Here is a 23746-nt window from a genome sequence, read left to right as displayed (position 1 = left end):
GCGCACTTATTTGCACAATAAGCAGAAAAGTAATTGGCGGCTGGCCTCTATAAAGTCTGTGCGGGCACGCTCTTTATGGTGCACAGGCCTATATTTCTTGGAGTGGCGATGGGTGTAAAGCCGCAGAGGCCTTCTCTCAACCTAAGCATAACAATCAATGACGGGTTTTTTGTGCTGGGAACAAAGAACTACTGCTTTCCAATTGTGGACAAGGAGGAAGAAATTCCGCCGTCCCCAAACAACTCGCCGCAGCTCACGCAGGAGGTCCCTGGCAATGACCAGGAGATGCAGGAGCTGCTAGGCATGTACATCGACTTGAAAAAGAAGATCCGCATGGCTCCGTGTCTGACCGCGGCTCTCAACGGGCAATCAGAGGCCCCGGACACGAAAAGCACAGAGAGCACGAGAATTGCCTCAAAGTCTCCCCCAACGATTGACTTGGAGGAGGCGTGCAATCTGTGCCGGATGCCCAGCGACATTGTTGTTTTGGAGAGCTTTAGCGAGGAGGTCGCAGAGGTGCTCAACCATGTTTTGCTGGTGACGATTGACAAGTGGCTCTCTGAGTACACAAAAGGAAACGCGGTGAAAATAGTTGGAGTTGCGCTCTCCGTGGGGGTTCTTCACAGGAGCAAGTTTGCAGACGAGATGAAAAGCATGCTCTGGAACAAGTACGACATTCTTCCGTGCTTTTTCTCCGGGGGGTGCAAGCCCCTGGACCAGCAGTCGGAGGCTCTTGCCAGAAAGTGTGCGTCCCTGTTCCGGCACGAAAACCTGCCCGACCTGACAATAGCAGAAAGCAACCGGGTGGTTGTGGACTCGGGGCACATTTGGTTTTGTTCTCTCGAGGAGTACCGGAAGTCAATTGGCGCGCGGGGAAGCGAGTTTATGGGCGACCTTATCCAGGAGGCGCAGGCCATTCTGGAAGCGCAGCAGAAGGTGGCGTTTTTCAGCTCGACTGCACAGGGCGGAGGCGTCGCTTTGATGCGGCACTCTTTGATCCGCTTTCTGCAGATGCTGGGCATTGACGCGTCGTGGTACGTGTGCACGCCAAGCCCCTCGGTCTTCAACATCACGAAGATGAAGGTGCACAACATCCTCCAGAACGCGTTTGGAAAGTGTCTGAAGACACAGCAGCAAATGGAAAGCGAGCTCCCCGGAAGCCCTTCGTACGACGAAAACGGGGAGTGCTCCCGGAGCGACTTTCTCACGCAGCGCGACAAGAACAAAATAGACGCGTGGCTGAAAGTGAACTACGAGTCCCACTGGAGAAACGTGATCAAAGCGTGCAGCATCGTGGTTTTGGACGACCACCAAGTGGGCAGGCTCGCACAAGTCATTAAAAAAGAGTTTCCGAGCGTGAAAATCATCTACCGGTCGCACATTCAGATCCGCGGAGAGATGATCCAGGAAGGAAAAGGCGAAAACATCACCGCAATTGACAACGTGTGGAACTTTCTGTGGGAAAGCATCCAGAACGCGGACTACTTTGTAAGCCACCCCTTTCCAGAGGCAGTGCCAAAAAGCGTCTCCCCAGAGAAGGTGGTTTTCCAGCCGGCAGGCACTGACCAGCTAGACGGCCTGAACAAGCCGCTCAGCAGGCACGCGCTGACGTACTATCAGAATGTGTTCAGCCGGATATGCTTGGACAACGGAGAAAACCCCGTTGACTTTTCCAGGAAGTACATTGTGCAAGTAGCGCGCTTTGACCCTTCCAAGGGCATCAACGACCTGCTGGACGCGTACTACAAGCTGTACTGCATGCACAAGGAGCAGTTTCCCGAAGCAGAGTTTGATGTGGGCCTGGTTTTGTGCGGGCACGGGAGCGTTGACGACCCCGAAGCAACGACAATTTTCCAGAGCCTTTCCGAGAAGGTGAACGACGAGAAGTTTCTGTGCATCAAGCACAAAATCACAAAGGTCCGCCTTCCGCCCTCTGATCAGCTGCTGAACATGATCCTGCAGGGCGCACACGTGACGTGCCAGCTGAGCATATCCGAGGGCTTTGAGGTGAAGGTCACGGAGTCACTTATGAAGAAAGTGCCTGTGGTTGTGTACGATGTTGGGGGCCTTCCTTTGCAGGTGAAGAACAATGTGAACGGGCACGTGGTAGAAAAGGGCAACACAAAGAGGGTGGCCGAAGTCCTTTTTAAGCTGATCACAGACAACGTCTACTACAAAAGCATGCAGGACAATATCCACGCTGAAGACTTTCTGGTGATAACCACGCCGTTTCAAGCCCTGTTCTGGCTGAAAATGTTCAACCCGAGCACTCCCAAAAAGCCCAAAAACTACTACGAAGACTTCGCGGAGAAGTATCTAAAATAAATGCTAAATATGTGCCCATTATTGGTTGCGCAGTCTGCAGAAAGCGAATTTTTGCGTGTTCTATGCTCGCGATTTTCGAGTGAATTTTCTACTATTTGGTATTCTCGCAAAATACTTTTGCTTTATGTCCCGGGTACAAAACTATTTCCAGCAGCGATTTATTATTGACTGAGAGCTGCTTATGCAGTTTTTCTTTTATTCTTTGCTCCGTGAATATAAAACATGTTCTGTATTTACACCTTTCAACTGCGTCTTTACGATATGCCCGCTGCATGTCGTTCTATGAAATTGCACTTGCTATGCATCAGCAGATAAATGTGGTGCGCCAATTTGTTGCGCATATAGAGCGCTATTGCATCTGCGCCGTTTTTGCTTACATGAAAAAGTGCATGCTCTCGTCCGGCGACACGTACACTCTTCCTCGGTGCAAGTGAATGGCCTCGTGCGCGCTCTGAGCATACGCGCCACATCCTTCCAAAGCCTTGAAAATACGCAATGCGGCCTCGCCATGCGTCTCGCTGAGGCGCAGCATGTACTCCTGAGACACGACGCGAGCCACAGCTCTGGGGCTCGTTCTAGAAAGCGTTTCCAGAAAGTGCATCAGCTCCACAGAGTCGCTGCACGCCGCGAAGAACTTCGCCATTTCCTGGACTGTTTCCTGCGCCTGCAGAAAAGGCGCCAAGCCAACCCGGTACAAAATGTGCACGATCTCCTTGATGAAAAGTCTTCCATCCGGCAGAATGTGCTGCATGAACACATACGGCAGAAAGTGTGTGACTATCTCCGGCCTGTCCGACAAGTAGAGAAGCGACTTAACAAGATGTTTCGTCGACTTCACGGAAACATCAATCTCAGAGATGACAGCTCTTTTGCTGTACAGCGAGTCAAACTCCCGCTTGAAAAATCTTCCAAAGGTTTTCAGCTTCTCGCGGGTGAGCTCTGAAAGGTCGAAAAGAACCTCGCCCTTCAGATGCGAGAGAATCCACTCAATTGGAAGATGCTTCGAGTCCCGCATGTTTCCAGCGCCCGGGATGGGATGCAGCGATGGCTTCTCATTCAGCGTTTTCAAAGGCGCAAGCTCGGCACTTGGCGAACTCGCGCCAAACTGGCCATTTGGTGCTTTCTCGGCGGGCAGGCCCTTTTCACTCGCTTTTTCTTTCACCCCGTCGCTTTGGAAAACTGCGCCCTCCCCCGCGGCAGGCACATCAGAGCTTGCTTTTTCCCGGAGCCTCTTCACTCGATTTTCAGCGCGCGCCTCGCGAAGCTCCTCCTTCGCCTGCAAAACCTCCTTCTTCATAGCCTCCATCCGGCAGGCCATTTCCGCACGCTCGCTCCGAAGCCTCTCCCGCTCGCTCCTCCACTCGCGCTCGCTTCTCTCTGCATTTCGCGCGAGAACGTACAATTTTCCCTCCAAGTACTCGCTTCTCTCCTCTGGGCCCATCCCCGCACACTCTGCAGATGCGCCAAATTCGCCCTCGTTTTTGGCTTTTTCCTTGCTTTCTCCCGCACGCTTGCCGTTCATTTCTTTCACTTTTTCGCTTTCACTTTTTCACTTTTCGCCCCAAGACGCAGCAGCACGCAGTTTCAGCATGCGCCGAAAATTGCCACGCCCTTCCCGCGCATGGGCGCCCTCATACTGCGAGCCCGTTTCCCCTGCGCCTGCTCTTTCCGGGCGCACAGTGCGCGTTTTCGCCCAAACTTTTATGTCTTTTTTTTTTCTTTTTCTGCACCCTAGGAGTTAGAATTACAATGTGCGCAGCTATAATACCAATACCAACAGATTACTCGAAGCTAATGATAGCAGCAACCTGCCACTTGGGAGGGCAGAGTCTGAACCATAAAATGGCAGATTACACGTACGGAAGAAGACAGGACAAAGTCTACGTTTTCAACCTGCAGAAGACTTGGGACAAACTCGTCCTGGCCGCCCAGATGATCGTGAGCTACAAAAACAGGAAAGACATTGTCGTTGTAAGCAGCAAGAAGTTCGGATACAAGCCCGCAGGAATCTTTGCGCGCGCTGTTGGGGCAACCCACATCACGACAAACTTCGTCCCCGGAACATTCACGAACAAGGCCACAAAGGCAATTGCCGAGCCGCGCTTGATTGTAACTGTGGACCCTTTCACAGACAAGCAGACCATAAACGAGGCCTCGTACATCAACGTCCCGTGCATATCCCTGGCGAACACAGACAACGAAATTGAGCTTATCGACTGTGTTATTCCCTGCAACAACAGATCAGCAACATCAATTGGAGCTGTTTTCTTCATTTTGGGACAGCTTGTTAAGTACATGCAGGGCGACATTGAATTGAGCTCTGAGATCAGGCTTTTGGTCGACGCATACTTCTACAGAGACCCAGCAGAGATAGAGGCAGGGATCGCAGAGAAGGAGAAGCTGAAAGAGGAAGACAGAGAGAGCGCAGGCGAGTGGGAGGACAAGCCGTCTCAGGAACAACAGGAATAATAAATTCAGTGCCTTGAAAGTGGACTTGCCCGGGAATAGGCGTGCTCTGCTCTTGCTGTGCCTGTGCGCTGCTTTGCCCGGCCTGGAGTTGGCCTGGGCCTTTGCAAAGCATTCTCCAGCACATGCAGGGCGCGCCTTCAGTTTACTTTTTGAATGTTTCCGTGTTTGCCGCGCTGTCTTGCAGTGGGCTGATGCGCGCTAGCCGCCTGCAGTGTGCTATTGAAGAGTTTTTGCAGGTATGCTGTGCTGGGTGAGCTATAAACAAATGCCCTATGCAAAGTGCTGTGATCCTTTGCTTTCTCGGCACTCGCAAGGCAGTAGGCCTTCATATTGTGGTGTTGTGTCTGCTGCACGCTCTTTGTCTGCCCTACCTGCTTGCTGCCAAGTATTTCCTAGGTTTTCGGCTGGGCGCCCTGTTTTCTCGCTCTTTGCTTTACACGCTTGCTGCTCGCTGCCTGCCCGGTGTCTGCCGGCGCATCCCACCCGCTTGGCGTGCGCCTGCTCTCTCGGGCATAAGTTCTTTTTCTTTTTTCTTCCCCATGAAGAAGTTCACGACCGTATTCGTGCCTCTGCACATGCACTACACAGTCGACGCAAATGGCCCAATCATGCACTTGCTTGGAAGAAGCGACTCTGGAGAGTATGTGGAGTGCGCCATAACAGGGCACTTTCACTACTTCTACGTGCCGCACACGGGCACGCCCATCCAGGAAATAATCCGCTCCCACAAGGAGATTGTCTCCGCCTACGTTCTGGAAAGGCTCTCCATCTACGGATTCAACAAGCCCGCACAGTTTGTGAAAGTCCTTGTCAGAGACCCGAAGGCTATTTCTGCTGTGAGCGCGGCCGTGAAAAACACCGTTTCAAGGTCGGGCCCACCCGTTGACACGTACGAGACAAACGTAGGATACATTCTCAGATTTATGATCGACACAAACCTCTCCGGAATGGAGTACGTTGAAGTGTCGCACGATGAAGCAGGCTGCAAGTTTTCGTCAACGCACGACAGAGTCACCGTGCGAAAAGACCTTCTCAAAACCCCGCCCCTCAAGATCCTCAGCACAGACATTGAGTGCACGGCAGAAGAGGGCAAATTCCCGAATCCCTTGGTAGACCCGGTCGTGCAGATAGGAAACGTGCTTTCCGTGTACCCCTTTCAGAAGGTCGAAAGAGTCTTGTTTTGCCTGAATGAGGTCAACCACATTCCGGACGCGACCGTGTACGCCTTCAAAAAAGAAGAAGACCTGCTCATGGCGTACTCGCAGTGGATTCTTTCCATGGACCCAGACATCATCACAGGGTACAACATCGTGAACTTTGACCTCCCGTACCTTGTCAATAGGGCGAACTCGCTGGGCCTCCACAAATTCAAATACTTTGGAAGGACGCCGGAGGGCGCAAGAGTTGAAGAGTCCGGGGCCTGCGTCCCTGGGAGGATTCTCTTTGACGTTCTAAGCGTCGTCAAGAAGGAGTTCAACCTGCACAGCTACTCGCTGAACTCGGTGAGCGCTGCTTTTTTGGGCGAGCAAAAGGAAGACGTCCACTTCTCCCAGATCAAGCCCATGCAGGAGTGCAGCAGCGAGACCAGAAAAAGGCTTGGAATCTACTGCCTGAAGGATGCGCATTTGCCGCTCCGGATCATGCACCGGAAAAACCTTCTTGTAAATTACTGCGAGCTCGCACGGGTCACAGGAGTTCCCCTGGAGTACTTGCTCACGCGGGGGCAGGGCGTCCGAGTCATGTCCCAGATCCTGAGGCACGCAGGAGAGAAGAAATACATTCTGCCCGTTGTTAACTCGAGCGAGGAGACGTATGAGGGGGGATACGTGATGGAGCCTGCGCGGGGATTCTACAGCCAGCCGGTTGTCGTTCTGGACTATGCCTCTCTGTACCCGTCCATCATCATGGGGTACAATTTGTGCTATAGCACGCTTGTATCAAAGGATCAGATCAAGGATATGCGCCCAGAGGAGTACACGGTGTCGCCCACGGGAGACTGTTTTGTGTGCAGGGATGTGAAGGTGGGGATACTCCCGGAAGTTCTCAGAAAGTTGCTGCAGGAGAGGAAGGACGTGCGAAAAGAGCTGGCCGCATGCACGGACCCCGAAATGAAGGCCTCTCTCAACGCGAGGCAGCTGGCGCTGAAAGTGTCGGCAAACTCGGTCTATGGGTTCACAGGCGCGGCAAAGACGGGGCTCCCGTGCATTCCCGTGTCCAGAAGCGTGACAGGCTTTGGAAGAAACATCCTCAAAACCACGCAGGAGCTTATTATGGGGGAGTACAACAGAATGGTGGCCAGCGAGAGCGCGGCCTCCACTGAGAAAGATGGCGTTGAGGATAGCAAAGCCGCTGACAACATTGGCAGTCCTGAGAACGCGGATAATGCTGGCAGTAACGAGAGCAATAAGGAAGACAACAGCATCAACAGTAACAGCATCGGAGTCTGCTCTGAGGCTGTGGACAAAAACAGCAGCCCGTGCACCGGAAGCAGCGCTTTGACCGTGGCCTACGGGGACACAGACTCGGTCATGGTTACGCGCGACAACTGGACACTCCAGGAAGCCTTTCTCACAGGGGATAGAATCTCCGAGTTCATCACGCAGAAGCTTCCAGACCCGCTCACCCTCGAATTTGAGAAGGTCTACCACCCTTTCGTCCTCATAAACAAGAAAAGGTACGCAGGGTGTGCTAAGTTTGCCCCGAACGACCCTGGGAAAATCGACACAAAAGGCATTGAAACGGTCCGGAGGGACAACTGCCTTCTTATCAGAGACCTCATGAAGGAGTGCATGGACAGAGTCTTCCTGCGCGGAGACATTGAAGGCACGAAAAAGTTTCTCCAGGAAAGAGTCGCAGACCTGCTCGGAAACAAAATCGGAATTTCTCAGCTCATCATCAGCAAGTCCATCACGAAGAAGGAGGAAGATTACAGCGTGTCCCTGGCGCACGTCTCGCTCGCAGAAAGAATGCGGAAAAGAGAGGGGTCAGGGCCAGGCCTGGGAGACAGAGTCTCGTACGTGATTCGTGCAGGAAGCGAGCCCCTCCACGAAAGAAGCGAAGACCCTGTTTACGCCCTCAGAAATAACGTCCCCATTGACACGCTTTACTACCTTAAAAACCAGCTGAGCAAGCCCTTGGAAAGGCTTTTGTCGTACGTAATCAAGGACATCGACCAAATACTCTCGCCGAGCAGATACAGCGTCTGCACGCGGGCCAAGGAAATGCCGCGAGGAATAGGGTCTTTCTTCAAGAAGAAGAAGGTGTGCACAATTTGCAGGGTAGGCGAGTTTCCCGTGTGCAAGGCCTGCGACCGAGCATACCCAAGCACAGCCGCGGAAATGCAAAGAAAGCTGTACGGGCTGCAAACGCAGTACTTTATGGTGCTCTGCGAGTGCATAGATATGCAGAAGTCCCGCCATAGGATGATCACGTGCTGCAACAGAGACTGCCCGACATACTACATTCGAATAGAAATTCAGAAGGCGATTGAGGAGGCGCACAGCAAGTACGATCAGATCATGCAGCACAGAAAGTAGGCTGGCATAGGACACGGCAAGTAACTGGCATAAATAGATCTGGGGAATGCGTTTATGAATACTGGCACGAAGATGAAGACAAAGATAAAATTAGGTGTTGGAATAAAGGTAGAACTAGATATTGGCATGAAGATGAAGGCAAGGATAGAATATAGATTAAGAATATGCTTATAAAGATACGCTTGCTATGGTGCTGGAATAACTATGGTATAGATATAGCACAATTCCACAATTGTTGTGATTGCTGCAATGCTGAAATAAATAGATGTGAAGTAGATGTGGCTGCGGCGTGACCGCACTTTGCGTGTTTTTGGGTGTGTGGAATGGCTCGGCGTGTGGTGTAAAAGTCTATGGGACAAGCCCATGCCTTGCTGTATGCAGCGTCTGCTTTTTCGTGGAAAATTATTTTAAAAGTGTTGCCTTTATGTTTTGGAAGGGTTTTATTTATATAAATTCACGGAGTATCCGGCAATGACATGCCCACAAAGCAAGTCCGGCGCAGATGGTTAAGTTCCAGAACCCGCCTCAACATGCTTTTATTGATCATGGGGTTGATCTCGTGGGTTAGTGTAAATATCATATAAAAGATGTCGTTGTACAAGGAAAATACGGCGTGTGTTTTCGGTGGGTTGTTGCTTTGTTGAAAAACAACCTGAAAAACACACGAGATAGCGTCCATGGAGAGGGCGCACAGGTCCTTCCTGGTTCCTGTTTCAAGAATGGCCCGCTCCTCCAGATGGATCTGGAGGCTCAGCAGCTTCTGTATTACTTTATTCCGCAGGTGGGGCGTTTCTATGTAAGTTGCGGACTTACATACATTTCCGCTAATTACAGAAAGAAAGGCGTAGAGGTCCCCATTTGTCATTAAGCGAAGACTGCCAGAGGCGTCTTTGGAGGCGTCGAGCATCTTCTTCAAGTGCGCCTTTTTTTCTGTGTCTTCCAAGTGCGGCATAAGCTCCACCGTCTTCGCAAAAATATGCTTAGACAAGGACCAGCCTAGTCGGTCATCTCCTATGATTTCAGTATTTTCCACGGGACTGGCAAGAATAGACGCAAAGAGAAGAAAAAGACAGAATAGCGCCTGCATAAAAATTTATATGCAAAAAAACGCAGTGCAATAAATAGTGCACATAAATAGATTGCAAATAAGACAGCATGCGATCAGGAGTTGACACATGCTGTGCAACAAAGTAGCGTGTGCAAACACATTAATATTTATTTTATGCTTTGCAACCAACCTTTCATTCCACAGAATATAAGCTTGCCATTTCAACAAGCTTGTGTGCAACATCGGGGTTATCCTCAACATATTTTAAGATAACATTTGACAACATTTCCATGTCATTCACTGTGACTTCGTCATTCTTCTCAAGCGCACTTATCTTCTCAACACATATATTTAAAAGCCTATGAATTTTCAGCATTTCGGGGGGCTGTGTTTCCTGGCTAGATGCTGCGTACATAGTCAGTAAAAAAAACTGCTTTGCGGTTGCAAGTATAGCTTTTCTGTTAGATAGGTCGCAAGAATGTGCAAACAGCATCTTTGCGTTTTCCCATGCTTCAGAGGCGCGGGCATCCATCGGCTGTGAGTCAAAAAACGAGCACATAGAAGGAATCAATTTCTTGTCGTACGTATCCAAAAAGTCTTCCAATGAATTGATATGAGTGAGCGCTTTAGTGGCGTCTTTTCCTTTAATGGCTACATTTTCATCAATGGCCGCAGTTTCTTCAAGTGGCTCAGCATTTTTCATAACAAAATCCTCTGCTGTGGCGTATACCGAGAATATGAAGCAGATAGTGGAAAATACATGTACAAAAACAAAGCGCATGAAAAAAATAAAAACAGAAAGTATAAATGGGCCTATGCGATCAGAAAAGCGGGGAAATTGCAATATCTTTTAAATTGCATAGAAAGTAGAAGTTTGGCATGATTTTATTGTACCGTGCGACAAGCAGCGCAATTCAGGGCTATTCGCCTTCCTGGATAAAGAGAGCAGCGGCGTGACTCTGGGTTGCTTGAAGAGTGCGTGCTTGGGCATTGAAATAAAGTGTCTGCACATTCCGTGCGCGCGCTTCTGGAAAGTTTTTGGCCTTTGACACTTTAGGGGCGCCAAATATTAATTAGCGCGTGTGGGAACACAGGAGCGCATTAAATGCGGGGCAAAAGTATAAAAGAAAACATAGTATGAAAACGCAGGATGAAAACCACAGCACTGCACACTTGCTTACTGCTTATACTTGCAGGGCCGGCGCTCAAAGCGTCCAAAGAAAGCTCTGGCCTTGACCACCCAAGCAGGATTTTCACGTCTGTTTTTGTGCACACGCACCCTACAAATCTGCCCAAGTGCGAGAGCGACTTTGCGTCAAACAATAGGCCTACCGAGGGGCTGGGTATTCTCAGCCAGAGAATGCAAAAAGGCGAACTCCCAACTCTTCTAGAGATAAGAGACGCAGTTCTGCACACAATTATGTGCTGCATACACCCGATTGCACAAAAGCACCAGGCGCTCCTCGACAAAAGTGTCGTGGACAGCATGGAAAAAAAGACTAAGCTTTACGCCCAAGCCAGCCTGAACACGCGTTGCGTGGTGAACTGCATGGACTTCGCTTCTCTGTGCATTGGCAAAATATGCAGCGCGCACGAAAGGTCCCTTGGAGGAGGTGGCCCACTTCAAAAAGGCGCCCCCGTGTTGTCAAAAGAGGAGGTATATACGTTGGGGTGGGCGGCGCGTCTATACCGACTTATTGCAGAGTTTTTGCCCGAGCAAAAAAGTAAGGAGGTCAGAGACTGCGTAACATTCCTGAGGAAGGTAGAAAAAGAGTTCGCAGCCATGGGCGCATTATGGAAGAAGCAGCAGACAAAATGCACCCAGCCATGAAAAAGAAAGCGGCATAGAAAGCAGAAAAAGCAACTACACAGCCCTAAAGTGCGCCTCTTTCTGCTACATAGGGCTTTCCCCGCACAAGTGCTCTAAAGAGGCTGCTGTGCTTAGCCCCAAACAGAGCACCGCCTAATTTTGCAGGCGGCATGCAGCAAAAAGCTGGCATGTGCTTGCACTCTGATTTCTACGCGCTATGGTGCTCTGCTGCGCATTGCCATTTTTCTGCCACGAAACGCCATTTTTCCCTAAGCCTATGCACAGCGTAGAGTGCAAGTCTACAAAAATAAATTCACGCGTCAAAATTAAGATTTTCACAAGCAATCTCGGATTTCTGAGGGCCCGACCAGACTCGAAGGACTGCTGCCGAAAGCTGACTCTTGGAAATTCTGCTAGCGCGAAAATGCAGGCTAGAAGCATAAGCACCCCAAAAACCGCTTGTAGAACAGCTGTGCATAACACAAGAACGGGCGCACCATGCATGCAGAGTTAATATGTGAGAAAGTTCACTTATTACTTTCATTTAGCAGTTTTTTTACAGTAGACAGTTTTACATTGAATAAAATATGATCTTTCAAACTATAAATTTGAAACACCAAAACTGTTTGAATGGCAGTTATACAATGCCTACTGCTTGTAGTTGCTGCTGTGCTGGCAAGGGCGGGCAGCGAGGAGAACCTAGCTTCCTTTGGCAGAGCCCGCTCTGGCGTGGATCTAAGGATAATACCCCTCCTGCAAAACCATGCCAAGGCATGCATTGAAATTCTGGATAAAGAGGGCGATCCCTCTCCAGCCACGAGCTGCACAAATCTCACTACATGCATGATGTATTTTAGCGCATATCTAGCAGAAGGCGGAGTGCCAAGCCTATATGATGCCACGAGCATAGCTCTGAATTTTGCAGAGCACTATATAGATCCAATAATTACGCAGCATAAAAACACAATTGAGGATGAAACAATCATGATGTTTGTTCGTGCATGTAACTACGAGTCTAGCAACCCGACACGCCTCTATGATGCAGGATTCATCTTGGGATATATTTCTATGTCTATCAAGAAGATAGCCGAAGCACACAACACAATGGTTGTCAACAAAGACACCAAGCAGGAAGAGCTGTTTGTGCTGACAGCGCATGAGGTCCTGAAGCTTAAGTGGGTGGCGAAGCTGCACTACCTTTTTATGCAGCTTCTTTTTATGACAGATTATAACACCCACACATATATAAATATAAGATACATAGGCATAGCAGAGGACTACATGAGCGCGTTTAACCCATATCCACCATTGTGCGAGGCTTTAGCGAACATGTCTATTGAATAGTGCGATGAATTTTTAGAATTCCCACGTTTTGGAGAAGGCCAAGATCACGATGAACTTATGTGGCGCTGAGGCTTAAGAAACTGAATCAATGGTGGCCATTCAAAGCATAAACAGGATAGCAATGTCATTTTTAACACGCGAAAACTCACGGAACACGGAAAACAAGTTAGTATAAAGCCAACGGGCAGGGCTCTCCAAAAATTAATAAATCCTTTCTGGGTCTACTCTTAAATAAAAATCCAAACATATTCCGAATTTATGGTATAATGAATCTACTAGTCGGTGCTGTATGCTGAAAGCACAGTTACTCCTAAATTGTTATTGCTTAGATGGGCCTAATTAAAGAGGCTACATCACTTAGGCATTAAGGAATATACCAAATGATGTCTATCCAAGCAGGCCGAGAAATAATAAAGGACAATGTTTCACATGACTACTTCCCGTATTACAACTGTTATGTTTACAAAAAAGTGCGATTTGGATTGAAAAATGCACCGCGGGTTTTCCAAAGAATAATGCAAAACTCATTGGAAGACTTGCCATTCCTTAACACATTCCTTGGCGATCTACTTGCACATTCAAAGAGCCAAGAGGAGCACAATGAACATCTACAAATACTATACGAACGCCGGAGAAGCATAATGTCACATTTAGTCCCGAGAAGACACACCTTTCACAATCGAAAGTGGAGTGTCTAGGACGCGTTGTCACAGAGAAGAGAGTGTAAGCAGATATCAAGAAAGTTGCGTTGCTGAAGCAAATGCCATCACCTAATAATCTGAAGGCGCCACACAGTCTTTTAGGCCAACTCAACTGGTTCACGCCATATGTGCCAAATCTGCCAAAACAAATTGAAATTGCTCTCGTATTTATACTTTGAGCGATCACTGCAGATTCCAATTTTCCACATAAATATTAAATACGTCCATCATGATTTTGGACTTCTCCAAAGCGTGGGAGTTCTAAAAATTTATCGTAAATAGCAATAAAAGCTGACGTCTATACACAACCACCAAAAAGCGCCATTGCATGTTGGAAACAGCCGTGTGCATAGGAAATTAATCAATAAAACGAACTAGTTCTATACCAAACCATCCTTCTCTGTCTGCTATGGAATTAATGCGCGCCACACTGCACAAACTCGCTCTCTGTAGGACAATGCACTGCAGCGCGCCCATCTAGCTTTTCCGCGCCCCCTCTGCAGGCAGAGCTTTGAAGTGCAATGTGCGCCCACACACTATCCAGCGGGCTTGCATTTAGAGGCACTGCCAAAAATTTAAATTCTATTGCTTGCCCCCCTGTATATCGAAGCCCATTTTTTAGTGGAAGATCGGCTTTTAGAGCAAAAGATGCTGTCATTAAAATAGATCAGATATTTAGCCGTTGCACTGATTTTGCAAGCTATATAAAAGCCATCTACCAAGAAAAGCAATTGAATGAAGCAAGATGTTATGTGCATGAGAGCGCTGGTTTTGCTTGCAATGGCGCTAGCTGGTGCATGTACTGATCACGGCTTGGCGCTGCAAGAGCATACAGAAACGCTGCAAGAATCCCAAGAGCATACAAATGCGCAGCAAGAATTCCAAGAGCATGTAGAAGTGCAGCAAAAATCCCAAGAGCATATAAATGCGCAGCAAGAACCCCAAGAGCATGCAGAAGCGCAGCAAGAATCCCAAGAGCATGCAGAAGCGCTGCCTAGTGAGTTAGAACTACTCAAAACGCTGTCTATGACATCTGACAGGCTAAGTGTGTCGTTCATGGTGACCAAGCAGTTATTTGACAAGGAAAAACGTCTATTGAGTGAATTAATGGCCATGCGCAAAAAAAATACAGAAACCCACAGCCAACCGGAACTCACCAGAAACTTGAAAAGGTACCTCATAGTGGGAGAAAGCATGCTGGAAGAACACGAAATAATAGCCCCCAACGAAAAGGTAAAAGACGGCCTAAACTACTTCAACACGTTTATAGAAGAACTAGAGAAAGGATATAGCCCGGACATACACAAGTTAGAATGCCTGGCCTTCTACATTGTGCCCAACTTCATAGTTTCCATAGCTCAAAAAATCCTAATCGCACTCGACCCAATTGCAATCGAATCTCTGAACGGCATATCCAACGAAATAAACCGAGAGAGCCCGCTAGCACTGCGCAACAGCATTATAGAGGCCGCCACAACCAATTTGAGAACTATATACAGAATACTTGATGCCTACCCATCTGACCACTCCATTTCCTCTATGCCGAGTAATTTTGTTTTTTCTCTGTCCTTCAAGGACTTTCTTACCATCAGGTGGGCAGTCCACATTTTAGAATGCTTGGTTTATATAATTACTCCAGATGGAAAAGACATGCCTGCCTCTACAAATGCCAAAACTGCCTTGGTAGTTGTAAAAAAGGCCATAGAAAACATGAAAACTCGCTGCACGTTTCCATAAGGGCCAAGGTGTCCCAGCCCGAGCTCCCGGCGGCTTCAAGCACAATAAAGCAACATAAAGTCGAACTGCTATTTTTCTTAGTGAGCCCAGCAGCCGCGCCATGGCCTGGCCTGGGCGCCTCTACACTCAGAAGCCACCGCCTACTTTTTGCTAAATCCTTATGCAGAGCGCAAACAATGCAGGTTCTGCAGCCCTTCTGCGGCCTGTAGCACAGAAGGCAGAAATGCCAACCACAAGCAGATGCGCTTTTAGATGCAACACTTCTTTTGGGACTGTTTTCCGGGACTATTTGTAGCGCAATTTTAAATAAAACCTTATCTCGGGTTAACTTGTTGGCCGCATATATGTTTTTTCTTGAACTTTTTCTTTTGCCTGCATTATTACACTCGCCAGCTGTAAATATTAATTTGTTAAAAAATGATAGCTTTTATGCACTGCAAACATATTGATCAACTAGAATATAAAAAGAAGTTCTAAAAAACATAGGAATGAAACAAAAAACATTATACAAAGGTGCACTTCTTTTGCTTGCGGGGATTGTGGCCCGTGCTTCAGTGAATGTCCAGGAAGACGGATCTTTGCTCATGAAAGGTTCAAGCCAGATGCTTAACAAAAAAATGGGATCCATAATATTTGCGCTAAACAACATGTCCCTCGATCTGAAGACCTTGTCTATACAACTCAAAAATTGCTCCAAGCAGCTAAGCTCTTTGGAGTGGAAAGATAAAAATATTAGAAAATACTCGGCGAATAGCACTCCGCAGCTAGAGGCAATTAGAAATGATCTGCAGCAGCATCTTGCATTAAAAATCCAAGAAATTGCAGAGAATACTCTTGAAGAGCTAGATACCGATTCCCATTTCAAAAATATGGCCAGGGCTCTTCTTAAAAAGTTGAGGGCAGGAAGAGATCCAACCATGCAGGACCTGAGAGAAATGGTCTTTTATATTGTTCAGAACATTGTAAAACCCATAGCTTTGAGGAGCATAGTCTTAGTCAACCCAGGCGCATTGGAAGTTCTGAATGCCATTATTGCGCCAAAAGATGAGGAGCGCACCGTGCAGCTGTTTGCCAGCAGCGTCTCTTCTGTGATGAATCTTTCCACCATCATCTATAGGATCCTTCAGCTTCATGAAAACCAGATTGACTGGCAAAGCCAGGGAGAGTCATTTGTTTTCTATCTGCTCCCTAAGGATTTTGCATCCATTAAGTTTGCATCCAGAGCCTTGCACTACATGTTCAATCTGATTTTCGCGCACAAAAAGGATACCACAATCACTAAGGACATCAAGGCCACGCTGGAAAATACAGAGACGCTCCTGAAAAGCATAGATCTGAGATACATGCTGGCAGAAGCCGCCTCGAGTACCTCGACTTCTGGGATGCAGATGCAATAAACCAAGATAGAGAGCATGTTAAGTTTTGCCTTTTGAACCGCGCGCAGGCGCTGCCCCTAAAACAAGCACAGGCTCTGCGCCGCTTTCGGCCCTTCGAAATGCACAGCTTTTTGCTTTCCTCAGACAGAACACCCAATGCTTTTTCCGCCCATCCGCACTATTATGGCGTGCACAGGCCCGCGCTTCAGCCTGGGCAGCGGCCTCTTATGAGCTGCCGCATCCAGGCGTTGCCAACATAATGCTGCACCACGCCTGCTAAAAGCCCGCATATTTTTTGCTATTCTGTGGCACCAATCAACTGAGCTACAAAAAGAAAGGCCCAAACAATGGAGCATATAGGACGAGGAGCCATGCGAAAAGGCATGGCGTTTTCATTTTGTGCGGCCGGGCCGGCACATTCAGGCATGGTGGCCCAAGTCTTCCTGCGTGCAAAAGGCCCGCAAAACGCCAGCTGTTTGATGGCAAGTTTGGGCTTACATCTAACTTCCTGGATGGCGCGTCTGCTGAGCCAAAGAAAGTTTCTAGAAAAATTAAGAATCTGTCTAGCAAGCCGAGCTCCATAGCCAGCGCAGAGCTAGAAAGAAGATGAAGGCGCGCGAATGCATCTGCAGGTGCCAAACAAAGCGGCTCTTTGTGCACTAGAAGCGAGCAGCAATGCGTATTGCATAGTCAAAGGCACCGCCACCATATACTGCAGCACAGGCGAGCTCTGTGAAGAGCGCTGGGAATTGCCAAACCCTACACCTCTTCTCTGCCTTGCATACTCTTAAGGGCTTTGAGATCCCTAGGCAGGCGCTCTGTATTTGGACTCTGTGGCCTATATGATTTATTTGCCTAAAAGCGATTTGCAGCGCTATATGAGCTAAAAGCGCACTTGAGAGCGCAAAAGGCCCTGGATGACCTTGGATGCTGCTATGAGCATCTGCTGGCAAGCCAGCGAATCGCACATGCGCTGCTTACCCAGCGGCCGCAACCAAAATAAAGCAATATAGAGCATTTATATTTGTGGAGATAGCGCAGGCGCGCCCAGCATGTGCGCTATGGCAGGCTTGGGCACCTTGGCACAGAAGCAGGCTTCCAATCGGCCTTGTTTTGGCAGGCATGCAGGCCTGTGCAGTCCCAGCTCGGCAGGCCCCGTTTCTGGGCTTTTCCTTTTCCTTTTTTCCCAGATTATTGCGTCCATTCATCGATCACCAAGCCAAAGCTATGGAGAACATACTGATTTTGTGCAATTCAATATTGATCAGCTAAACTATAAAAGGAGCCCCCAAAGAAAAAACACGCATGAAGTGGAAGGAGTTATACAATAGTAAGACGCTTTCATGCACTTCGTCGAAAATCAGAAAGACTGATCCATGGGTGCTGGTGTGGAGGAGGCATGTCGAGCACGAAGAAGCCGCAGACAAAGAGACAGAAAGCCCGCAGGAGCCCGGGTACTCGCCTGCTTTCCATATCTGCAGATATATTAAGAGAAATCTGCTTTTACACCTCGCAGAGGGCATCTTTCTTGCGCAAGAAAACCCCAGCAACAACAGCTTCTCAACCATAAGCGGGTCGGACTACCTCGCCTTGCTCATGCAACAGATAAGGCGCGAAAAGCCGAAAGGCACATCCAGCTTCCGAGAGTTACTTACCTACTTTGTTTTGACCTCTTTGCTGCCCATAACCAAAAAAAACCCGAGAGCGTTCAATGAAAAAGAAATCAAACTCCTAGAGCACAACATGTGCATGCTCAACAAAGGGCTGTGCAGCGACTCAGACATTATTCATTTTGTGCTCATTGTTTCTCTCCAAATTTACAAAATAGCGGCAATCTACGCCAGCCCCTACCCATACCACAGCACAAAAATCGAAGCCAATTTGAATATATCCTTCAATGACTTTCTGGCCGTGAGATGGGCGGCCCAGATGTTTAATCTTCTGGTCTGCCACAACTTCCCCATGGACAAGACGGACATGCATTTGAAGCTGATTATGATCGCGCTGAAGAATGCCACTGTATGTTTCAACAGCCTAGGAGACTGCCTGGAGGACTACTAGCAAGCCTTGGGCCACATTTCTGCCAAAAGTGGCAAGCTAATAAATGTATTGGAGCACTTTTCTGCAGCAGAGCCGTCTGCCTATTACACTCGTGCATGCGATGTGCGCACGTTCCGCTTTTCTTATTGGACAGACGCAGACAATGGCCTATCCAAAGAGCAGCAGGCCAGTCTGCTGCTGGATGGGCGCCTGGAAAGACGCTGCGCACTGAAATGCTGCCGCCGCAAGCTCTGGGCCCATCATGCACTGCAAGCGGAAGCTCTGCTAGAGTGTGTTGTGTGCGAAGCCAAGGCCTGCCACATGCGACAGCGCTTTTTTTCCGCACGCTAGCACTGCCTGGGCAAAAATATGTTTCTTCTACAGCGCAAACCACTCAAACAGTGGCTGTGCGGCCTTAGGCGCGCCTAGCAAAGGCGCGGAAACAAGAAAATACTGCATTATAAAGCTTTGCTGTCGTTTTTATTTTGCACCTTGGGCTTTCTTCCTCAGCCTGCTGCGCACGCCAAATTATTCAAAACACAAAAAGATGCATAGACTGCGTGTTTGAAAATTGGCTTACTCTCAAGAGATCAGCAAAAACATGTGTGTGCTGGCATGCGCTGTCACTTTGCTGGAGATGATCAGATAGGTTATAAAAAAACTGGAAACTCTCGCTCAAATGAACGTCGACATGTTTTATGCGCGCTTGCTGCTGTTTGCGCTAGCCACAGCGCACCTCCATGCAAAAGAAGGCCAAAAGCCAGGCACGTCTAAGAAAGGCTCCGAGTTCGACAGCAATGCAGGAGCGCTATGCAATGGCGTTCAGCAGCAGATTTCAACGACTGTTTCATGGCTGAAAAAAAACTACACGGCAAAGCCCAAGACCAAGAGCGGTGCGCTTGTTCGCGAGTTTGAGCAAATTAGCAGGCAGCTCTCCGAGAAAGAGCGCCCCATTCTAGATGTGCTAGGAGACGCAGTTTCATGTGCGGCCCTCTGCTACATAAGCCCAATCGCTGCCAAAAACAAGGAGGCGCTTAGCAGGAGCGCATCCAAGGCGCTGCAAGACGCTATTGACTCCAATGGCCGAAAGAAATACACCAAAGCCATTCTGGTCGGCAGGATTGCAGAGATTTTGAAAGGCATTATCACAATGGAAAGGCTTGATGCAGAGCATGGCAAAGAAGAAAATCCTCATCGCGCGCCCAGAGTTACGCTACAAAAAAAAGAAGTCCAGATGATGCTGCGCCTGCTTCAGATGTACGACTATATTCTCAAGCTGCTTCAAACCCAGAAAAACGACATGAGCATGTTTGAGGTCACACTTTATTTTTTCAAAGCCAAGGACGCTGTACACGCGGCGGAGCGTAGAATAGCGCAGAGGATCGCCTCCAAGGGCAATGCCCAAAAAAGCAGGCCGCGCATGCAAACTAGAAGTTTTACTGGCGCTTCGCCCAGCCCCCAGAACTAAGACGAGCGCGGCCAAAGTCTTCTGCTGCCCATATGTTTCTGCCGATTCTGGTGCCCACACGCCTGGCGAGTGGAAGCGCTTTGGAAAAAGATTTAACTATTGAATTTCATAAATAAACTTGTTTGCAGCCATCAAATAGATCTGTTTTAGCAGCATGACTTAAAATAGTATCTCGACGCCATCAGGATCAAAGTTTCTACGTGCTTTAAAGGCCTCTCCATGAAGATGCGCAGCCAAGAAAGGCCATCCCTTGCCAAGACAAGAGAAGCAGTTTCTGCTGCCGTCCTGCACGTATAGAAGCACCAGGACCAAAAACATGCAAGAATTCGACAGCGTCACAATTTACAAGCCAAGCGCTGCATGCACTGAGGTGCAAAATTGCCGCAGCTCGAGCAAGAGACAGCCGGTAATACAGAGGATTTCTCAGTTTATTTATGAATTTGTAAATGCATGGAGAGTCTCTTCTGAGGAAACAGCTCAAGCCACTCTTAAAAAGCAGAGACTCTAACACCATGCGGCTGCCCTCAAGGCCGGCCTAGCTGGGCCAAATGCACGGGTTTCTTTTGGCACCTCTTCTAGGCACCGCAGATGCAGAGACGCGGCGCTTTCTCGAGAGTGCAGCTCTTCCCCCAAAATACCATAAGCCCCGCCAGAGCAGGCTCGGTGACTTGCGTTGCCCTGCCCCTTTGCTTCACCTGTCAAAACTTAAGGCTTTAATTTTTCCATTTGCATTTTTTCTCGGGGCTTTTCTCAAATATATGAAAATCAATCGATTTAGTGGACACATTCATCTTTTGCTCCGCTTTGCATTTTGCAAAATGATAAACGAAATTTCTGGTATAAATTTAAGCAAAATCAAGCAAAACATTCAATGAAAAGCAAAGTTATATATGCGCCCCTGCTGCTCTTAGTTTCTGCCAGGCTGGCTCTGGCAAGCTTCCAGCCGCGCCCGCACGACTCAGAGAAGAAAAACACACTTTGCAGCGAGCATCGCGACGAACTTTTTAGCGATAGAGCACGGGATTTTTTTACGGGCATTAAAAACGCCATCCCTGACGCCCCGGCGAGTCCGCTTAAAGAAGAGCTCAAGAAGCTTGTTTCTGGGCTGCTCCCAAACACCCCTGCATCGCACAAGGAGATAGCCAGCATTGTCTTTATCGGCGCTTCATTCTGCAAAGGCATATTAGAAGAAAACCTTGGCCGCCTAAACATCGAGCCCATTTCTGACTTGCTTGACGATGGCGCAGCCTTGGCTTCTAAAAACAAGAGCACTGTGCAAAACCTTGCGGAGGCCATGTGCTTGGTTTCTGAGGCCCTGCTCCAAACAGCCCAATTGTGTGCTAAGCCTTCTTCGACGAACGCCATAGACACTGCAGCTTCTTGCCCGCTAGCATGCAAAGACATAATCTCGCTCCAGTGCGTGATTCATGCATACATTTCTACTGCAACACTAGCGCTCGCCTCGGCCGGCAGAGACTGTATGCACACGGCTCTAGAGCCCCTACTAAAGGCAAGACATGCGCTGAACTCACTGAAAAACGTGCAGAGGTACATCTAATGGCAGAGTCTCCCAGTCCTCTAATACTGCGCACATTGGGCTGTGGAAAGGCGAACATATCGAATAAATGCTGTTTTTCTATTATATAAAGGCATGCGCCGTTTTCTGCGCATTCTTTTCTTAGTAGGGCCGCCGAGTCGCCAGAGGCTCGGTTGTAATGCTAGAAGTAGACATGTGAAACAGTGTCCTTTATTGTTTCTCGGCCTGCTTAGATAGGCAATGTTTAATCTATCCCTTAATGTCTAAGTTGTGTATCCTCTTATTAGGCCCATCTAGGCAATGGCCAGTTTAGGAGTAACTATGTTTTCAGCATACAACAATCTGCAAAGTTATAAATGGGCAAAAAAACAGAGACAAATGCAATTGCAAATATTGTATGCTGGACTGCTTGTGTTGCTTGCCGCTGTACTGGATCGAGCAGGCGCCATCCAAGACTCTACTGTGGAGAGCCAGAGCCCCTATGAAGAGAATCTGCCTGCTGAGTCGGTATTTTTGGAGCTTGAGAAACATATGAAGCCCATCGTTGATCTACTGAATTCTTCTCTCGGCCCAGACAATGAGGATGCTCTAGAACAGGAATGCTTCGAGGTCTTTTCCGACTTGGTAGACAGCGTTTTTTCCCACAAAGTTCCAAGTGTTTCCGGCCTAAGGCTCGCAATTTTGCACTTTTCGCTGTACTACACAAGCAAAGCAGTCGAAAAAAACCGGCACGTCCTCAGCAGAGATATGCTTGATCAGCTTTCAGACGGGATATATGCAGATTTAAATAGCCCGGCCACAGAGAGCAGCATATGCGAGAGCATAGCCAAAATCTGCTGTGCCAGCACCAAGCTAATTCTTCTGTCAGGGGACACATTTGTAAGCAGGCTTACTAAAAAGCCTGAAGTGCTTACGCTTGAAGAGGAAGACTTCAAAAATCTTATCTGGACGCTCCATCTGCACTCGCTCCTCGTGGAGTTCCTCCCAACCCAAAAAGAAAAACTGGTTGTTCCCACGAAGAAAATCCTTGCTAGCGCAAAGGAATTTTTAGTGTCGTATTATGACGTTAGAAAGCTATTGGAAACAGCCTAGGCCCATTTATACATGCACACCAACTAAGCCGAAGCCTCCAGTGTGCGCTAGCAGCAGAGTCTGCACTTTTGTGCGTTTGCACAAAAGCATGCAATAGAAGAATTGCATATGAGTGTAAGAAATAAATACGACGGCACAGCTTTTCTAAATTTAAGTGTGAGAGAATAGAAAAACTGTGCACCCATGCAGATGCGCGCGTCTTTCGTCGCCACTGTGGGCGAATGGCTTTTAAACGCCTCTGCATTGGCGAAAGCCCAAGTAATGCATGCCTGGAAGACAGCAATAAGCTGCCTGCTCTTCCTAGGCTGTTTGCCATGCGCCAGCTCATTGGGGCCAGCATGGGCCTAGAAAAATGCACACAGCCTGCTCTGCGTGGCGTTTTATGTGTTTTTCTTGGCATGTGTGGCTGCGTGCGCTTTTATGAAAAATAATCCAAAAGCTTTTATCACTTAAAATACAGATTTGAGCCAGATACTAAACTATAATACAGGCCAGCACAGAAAAAACATTTTTCAATGAAAAAGCACTTGAAATACTTTCTTCTTGTATTTTGGACAGCATTTATTTTTGCCGGAAGTGAAAACCCCGCAACAGAAGAAGACCTTCGATGCGTGAAAATCCCAGAGGAAAAAAATCCTCAAATATTTGGCCGCGAGAAGCTGTATGCTGCGACACACATTAAAAAAATCATTCTGCATCTAGAAAGTAAACGCGAGACAGAAAGAGGCGCTGAAAAAAATGAGCTGGTCTGCATTCTTAAGGAGCTTAAAACGAACCTAATGCACAATCTGGATATCTCTCTGATCTGCCTGCAGCGGCTGGTTTTTCTTACTGCAACGGTCGTTGTGCATCCAATCCTAGACAAGCACAGCAAATTCTTTTCCCAAACCACAGTCAATAGAGTGCTCTGTGCTCTGGTTGAAACCAAGAGCGGCGCGTGCGAACAGAAGGTTCTAGTTGACGAAATGGCGTCTCTGACCCTTGCTATTTTCTCTATAAAATTCAAATGCAGCGTCTTAGAAGCAAGAGGCATGCAGCCATGCAAGGGCGTGCCCATGCTGACCAAAGACGAGAAGTCTTTACTAGGCCTTATTCGCCGGCTGTACCAGTCTTTCCTCTGCATGCTTTCTTTGAACCCCAGCAACCTGTATCTGCTTGCTTTGGATTCTATAAAGTGGCATATGCAAGAGTAGGCTGCGCAGTTTGGTAAGATTTCTGGGAACTGCTGCACAAAGCAGCTTTAAATATGCATGTTTTCCTTCT

At 48.2% G+C, this 23746-nt stretch overlaps 15 protein-coding genes across 15 annotated transcripts; 12 read left to right on the top strand and 3 right to left on the bottom strand.

The window, feature by feature from the left end:
* Positions 1-75: 75 nt before the first annotated feature.
* NEMAJ01_0482 (alpha,alpha-trehalose phosphorylase (configuration-retaining)) lies at positions 76-2325 on the top strand (the record flags this gene model as incomplete). The annotated part of the gene is made up of 1 exon (XM_047914320.1): positions 76-2325. One exon carries the CDS (start codon positions 76-78, stop codon positions 2323-2325), a length of 2250 nt encoding a protein of 749 aa, XP_047770277.1.
* Positions 2326-2698: 373 nt separating this feature from the next.
* On the bottom strand, positions 2699-3847 carry NEMAJ01_0481 (uncharacterized protein; the record flags this gene model as incomplete). The annotated part of the gene is made up of 1 exon (XM_047914319.1): positions 2699-3847. One exon carries the CDS (start codon positions 3845-3847, stop codon positions 2699-2701), a length of 1149 nt encoding a protein of 382 aa, XP_047770276.1.
* A 227-nt stretch (positions 3848-4074) lies between these two features.
* Positions 4075-4794, top strand: NEMAJ01_0480 (small subunit ribosomal protein SAe; the record flags this gene model as incomplete). Its single annotated transcript, XM_047914318.1, has 1 exon — positions 4075-4794. The coding sequence occupies one exon, from the start codon at positions 4075-4077 to the stop codon at positions 4792-4794; it is 720 nt and encodes a 239-aa protein (XP_047770275.1).
* A 539-nt stretch (positions 4795-5333) lies between these two features.
* NEMAJ01_0479 (DNA polymerase delta subunit 1) lies at positions 5334-8330 on the top strand (the record flags this gene model as incomplete). Its single annotated transcript, XM_047914317.1, has 1 exon — positions 5334-8330. One exon carries the CDS (start codon positions 5334-5336, stop codon positions 8328-8330), a length of 2997 nt encoding a protein of 998 aa, XP_047770274.1.
* A 454-nt stretch (positions 8331-8784) lies between these two features.
* Positions 8785-9417, bottom strand: NEMAJ01_0478 (uncharacterized protein; the record flags this gene model as incomplete). The annotated part of the gene is made up of 1 exon (XM_047914316.1): positions 8785-9417. The coding sequence occupies one exon, from the start codon at positions 9415-9417 to the stop codon at positions 8785-8787; it is 633 nt and encodes a 210-aa protein (XP_047770273.1).
* A 154-nt stretch (positions 9418-9571) lies between these two features.
* NEMAJ01_0477 (uncharacterized protein) lies at positions 9572-10159 on the bottom strand (the record flags this gene model as incomplete). Its single annotated transcript, XM_047914315.1, has 1 exon — positions 9572-10159. One exon carries the CDS (start codon positions 10157-10159, stop codon positions 9572-9574), a length of 588 nt encoding a protein of 195 aa, XP_047770272.1.
* Positions 10160-10528: 369 nt separating this feature from the next.
* On the top strand, positions 10529-11209 carry NEMAJ01_0476 (uncharacterized protein; the record flags this gene model as incomplete). Its single annotated transcript, XM_047914314.1, has 1 exon — positions 10529-11209. The coding sequence occupies one exon, from the start codon at positions 10529-10531 to the stop codon at positions 11207-11209; it is 681 nt and encodes a 226-aa protein (XP_047770271.1).
* A 609-nt stretch (positions 11210-11818) lies between these two features.
* Positions 11819-12532, top strand: NEMAJ01_0475 (uncharacterized protein; the record flags this gene model as incomplete). The annotated part of the gene is made up of 1 exon (XM_047914313.1): positions 11819-12532. One exon carries the CDS (start codon positions 11819-11821, stop codon positions 12530-12532), a length of 714 nt encoding a protein of 237 aa, XP_047770270.1.
* Positions 12533-13968: 1436 nt separating this feature from the next.
* Positions 13969-14970, top strand: NEMAJ01_0474 (uncharacterized protein; the record flags this gene model as incomplete). The annotated part of the gene is made up of 1 exon (XM_047914312.1): positions 13969-14970. The coding sequence occupies one exon, from the start codon at positions 13969-13971 to the stop codon at positions 14968-14970; it is 1002 nt and encodes a 333-aa protein (XP_047770269.1).
* A 488-nt stretch (positions 14971-15458) lies between these two features.
* On the top strand, positions 15459-16367 carry NEMAJ01_0473 (uncharacterized protein; the record flags this gene model as incomplete). The annotated part of the gene is made up of 1 exon (XM_047914311.1): positions 15459-16367. The coding sequence occupies one exon, from the start codon at positions 15459-15461 to the stop codon at positions 16365-16367; it is 909 nt and encodes a 302-aa protein (XP_047770268.1).
* A 1284-nt stretch (positions 16368-17651) lies between these two features.
* NEMAJ01_0472 (uncharacterized protein) lies at positions 17652-18407 on the top strand (the record flags this gene model as incomplete). The annotated part of the gene is made up of 1 exon (XM_047914310.1): positions 17652-18407. The coding sequence occupies one exon, from the start codon at positions 17652-17654 to the stop codon at positions 18405-18407; it is 756 nt and encodes a 251-aa protein (XP_047770267.1).
* A 658-nt stretch (positions 18408-19065) lies between these two features.
* On the top strand, positions 19066-19854 carry NEMAJ01_0471 (uncharacterized protein; the record flags this gene model as incomplete). Its single annotated transcript, XM_047914309.1, has 1 exon — positions 19066-19854. The coding sequence occupies one exon, from the start codon at positions 19066-19068 to the stop codon at positions 19852-19854; it is 789 nt and encodes a 262-aa protein (XP_047770266.1).
* Positions 19855-20725: 871 nt separating this feature from the next.
* On the top strand, positions 20726-21412 carry NEMAJ01_0470 (uncharacterized protein; the record flags this gene model as incomplete). Its single annotated transcript, XM_047914308.1, has 1 exon — positions 20726-21412. One exon carries the CDS (start codon positions 20726-20728, stop codon positions 21410-21412), a length of 687 nt encoding a protein of 228 aa, XP_047770265.1.
* Positions 21413-21769: 357 nt separating this feature from the next.
* On the top strand, positions 21770-22483 carry NEMAJ01_0469 (uncharacterized protein; the record flags this gene model as incomplete). The annotated part of the gene is made up of 1 exon (XM_047914307.1): positions 21770-22483. The coding sequence occupies one exon, from the start codon at positions 21770-21772 to the stop codon at positions 22481-22483; it is 714 nt and encodes a 237-aa protein (XP_047770264.1).
* Positions 22484-22998: 515 nt separating this feature from the next.
* NEMAJ01_0468 (uncharacterized protein) lies at positions 22999-23676 on the top strand (the record flags this gene model as incomplete). The annotated part of the gene is made up of 1 exon (XM_047914306.1): positions 22999-23676. The coding sequence occupies one exon, from the start codon at positions 22999-23001 to the stop codon at positions 23674-23676; it is 678 nt and encodes a 225-aa protein (XP_047770263.1).
* Between the last annotated feature and the right edge of the window lie 70 nt (positions 23677-23746).

This window comes from Nematocida major (assembly GCF_021653875.1).
Source record: "Nematocida major strain JUm2507 chromosome Unknown 2438, whole genome shotgun sequence".
In the NCBI taxonomy this organism is placed as follows: domain Eukaryota; kingdom Fungi; phylum Microsporidia; genus Nematocida; species Nematocida major.
This window is presented reverse-complemented; position numbering and strand designations above follow the sequence as displayed.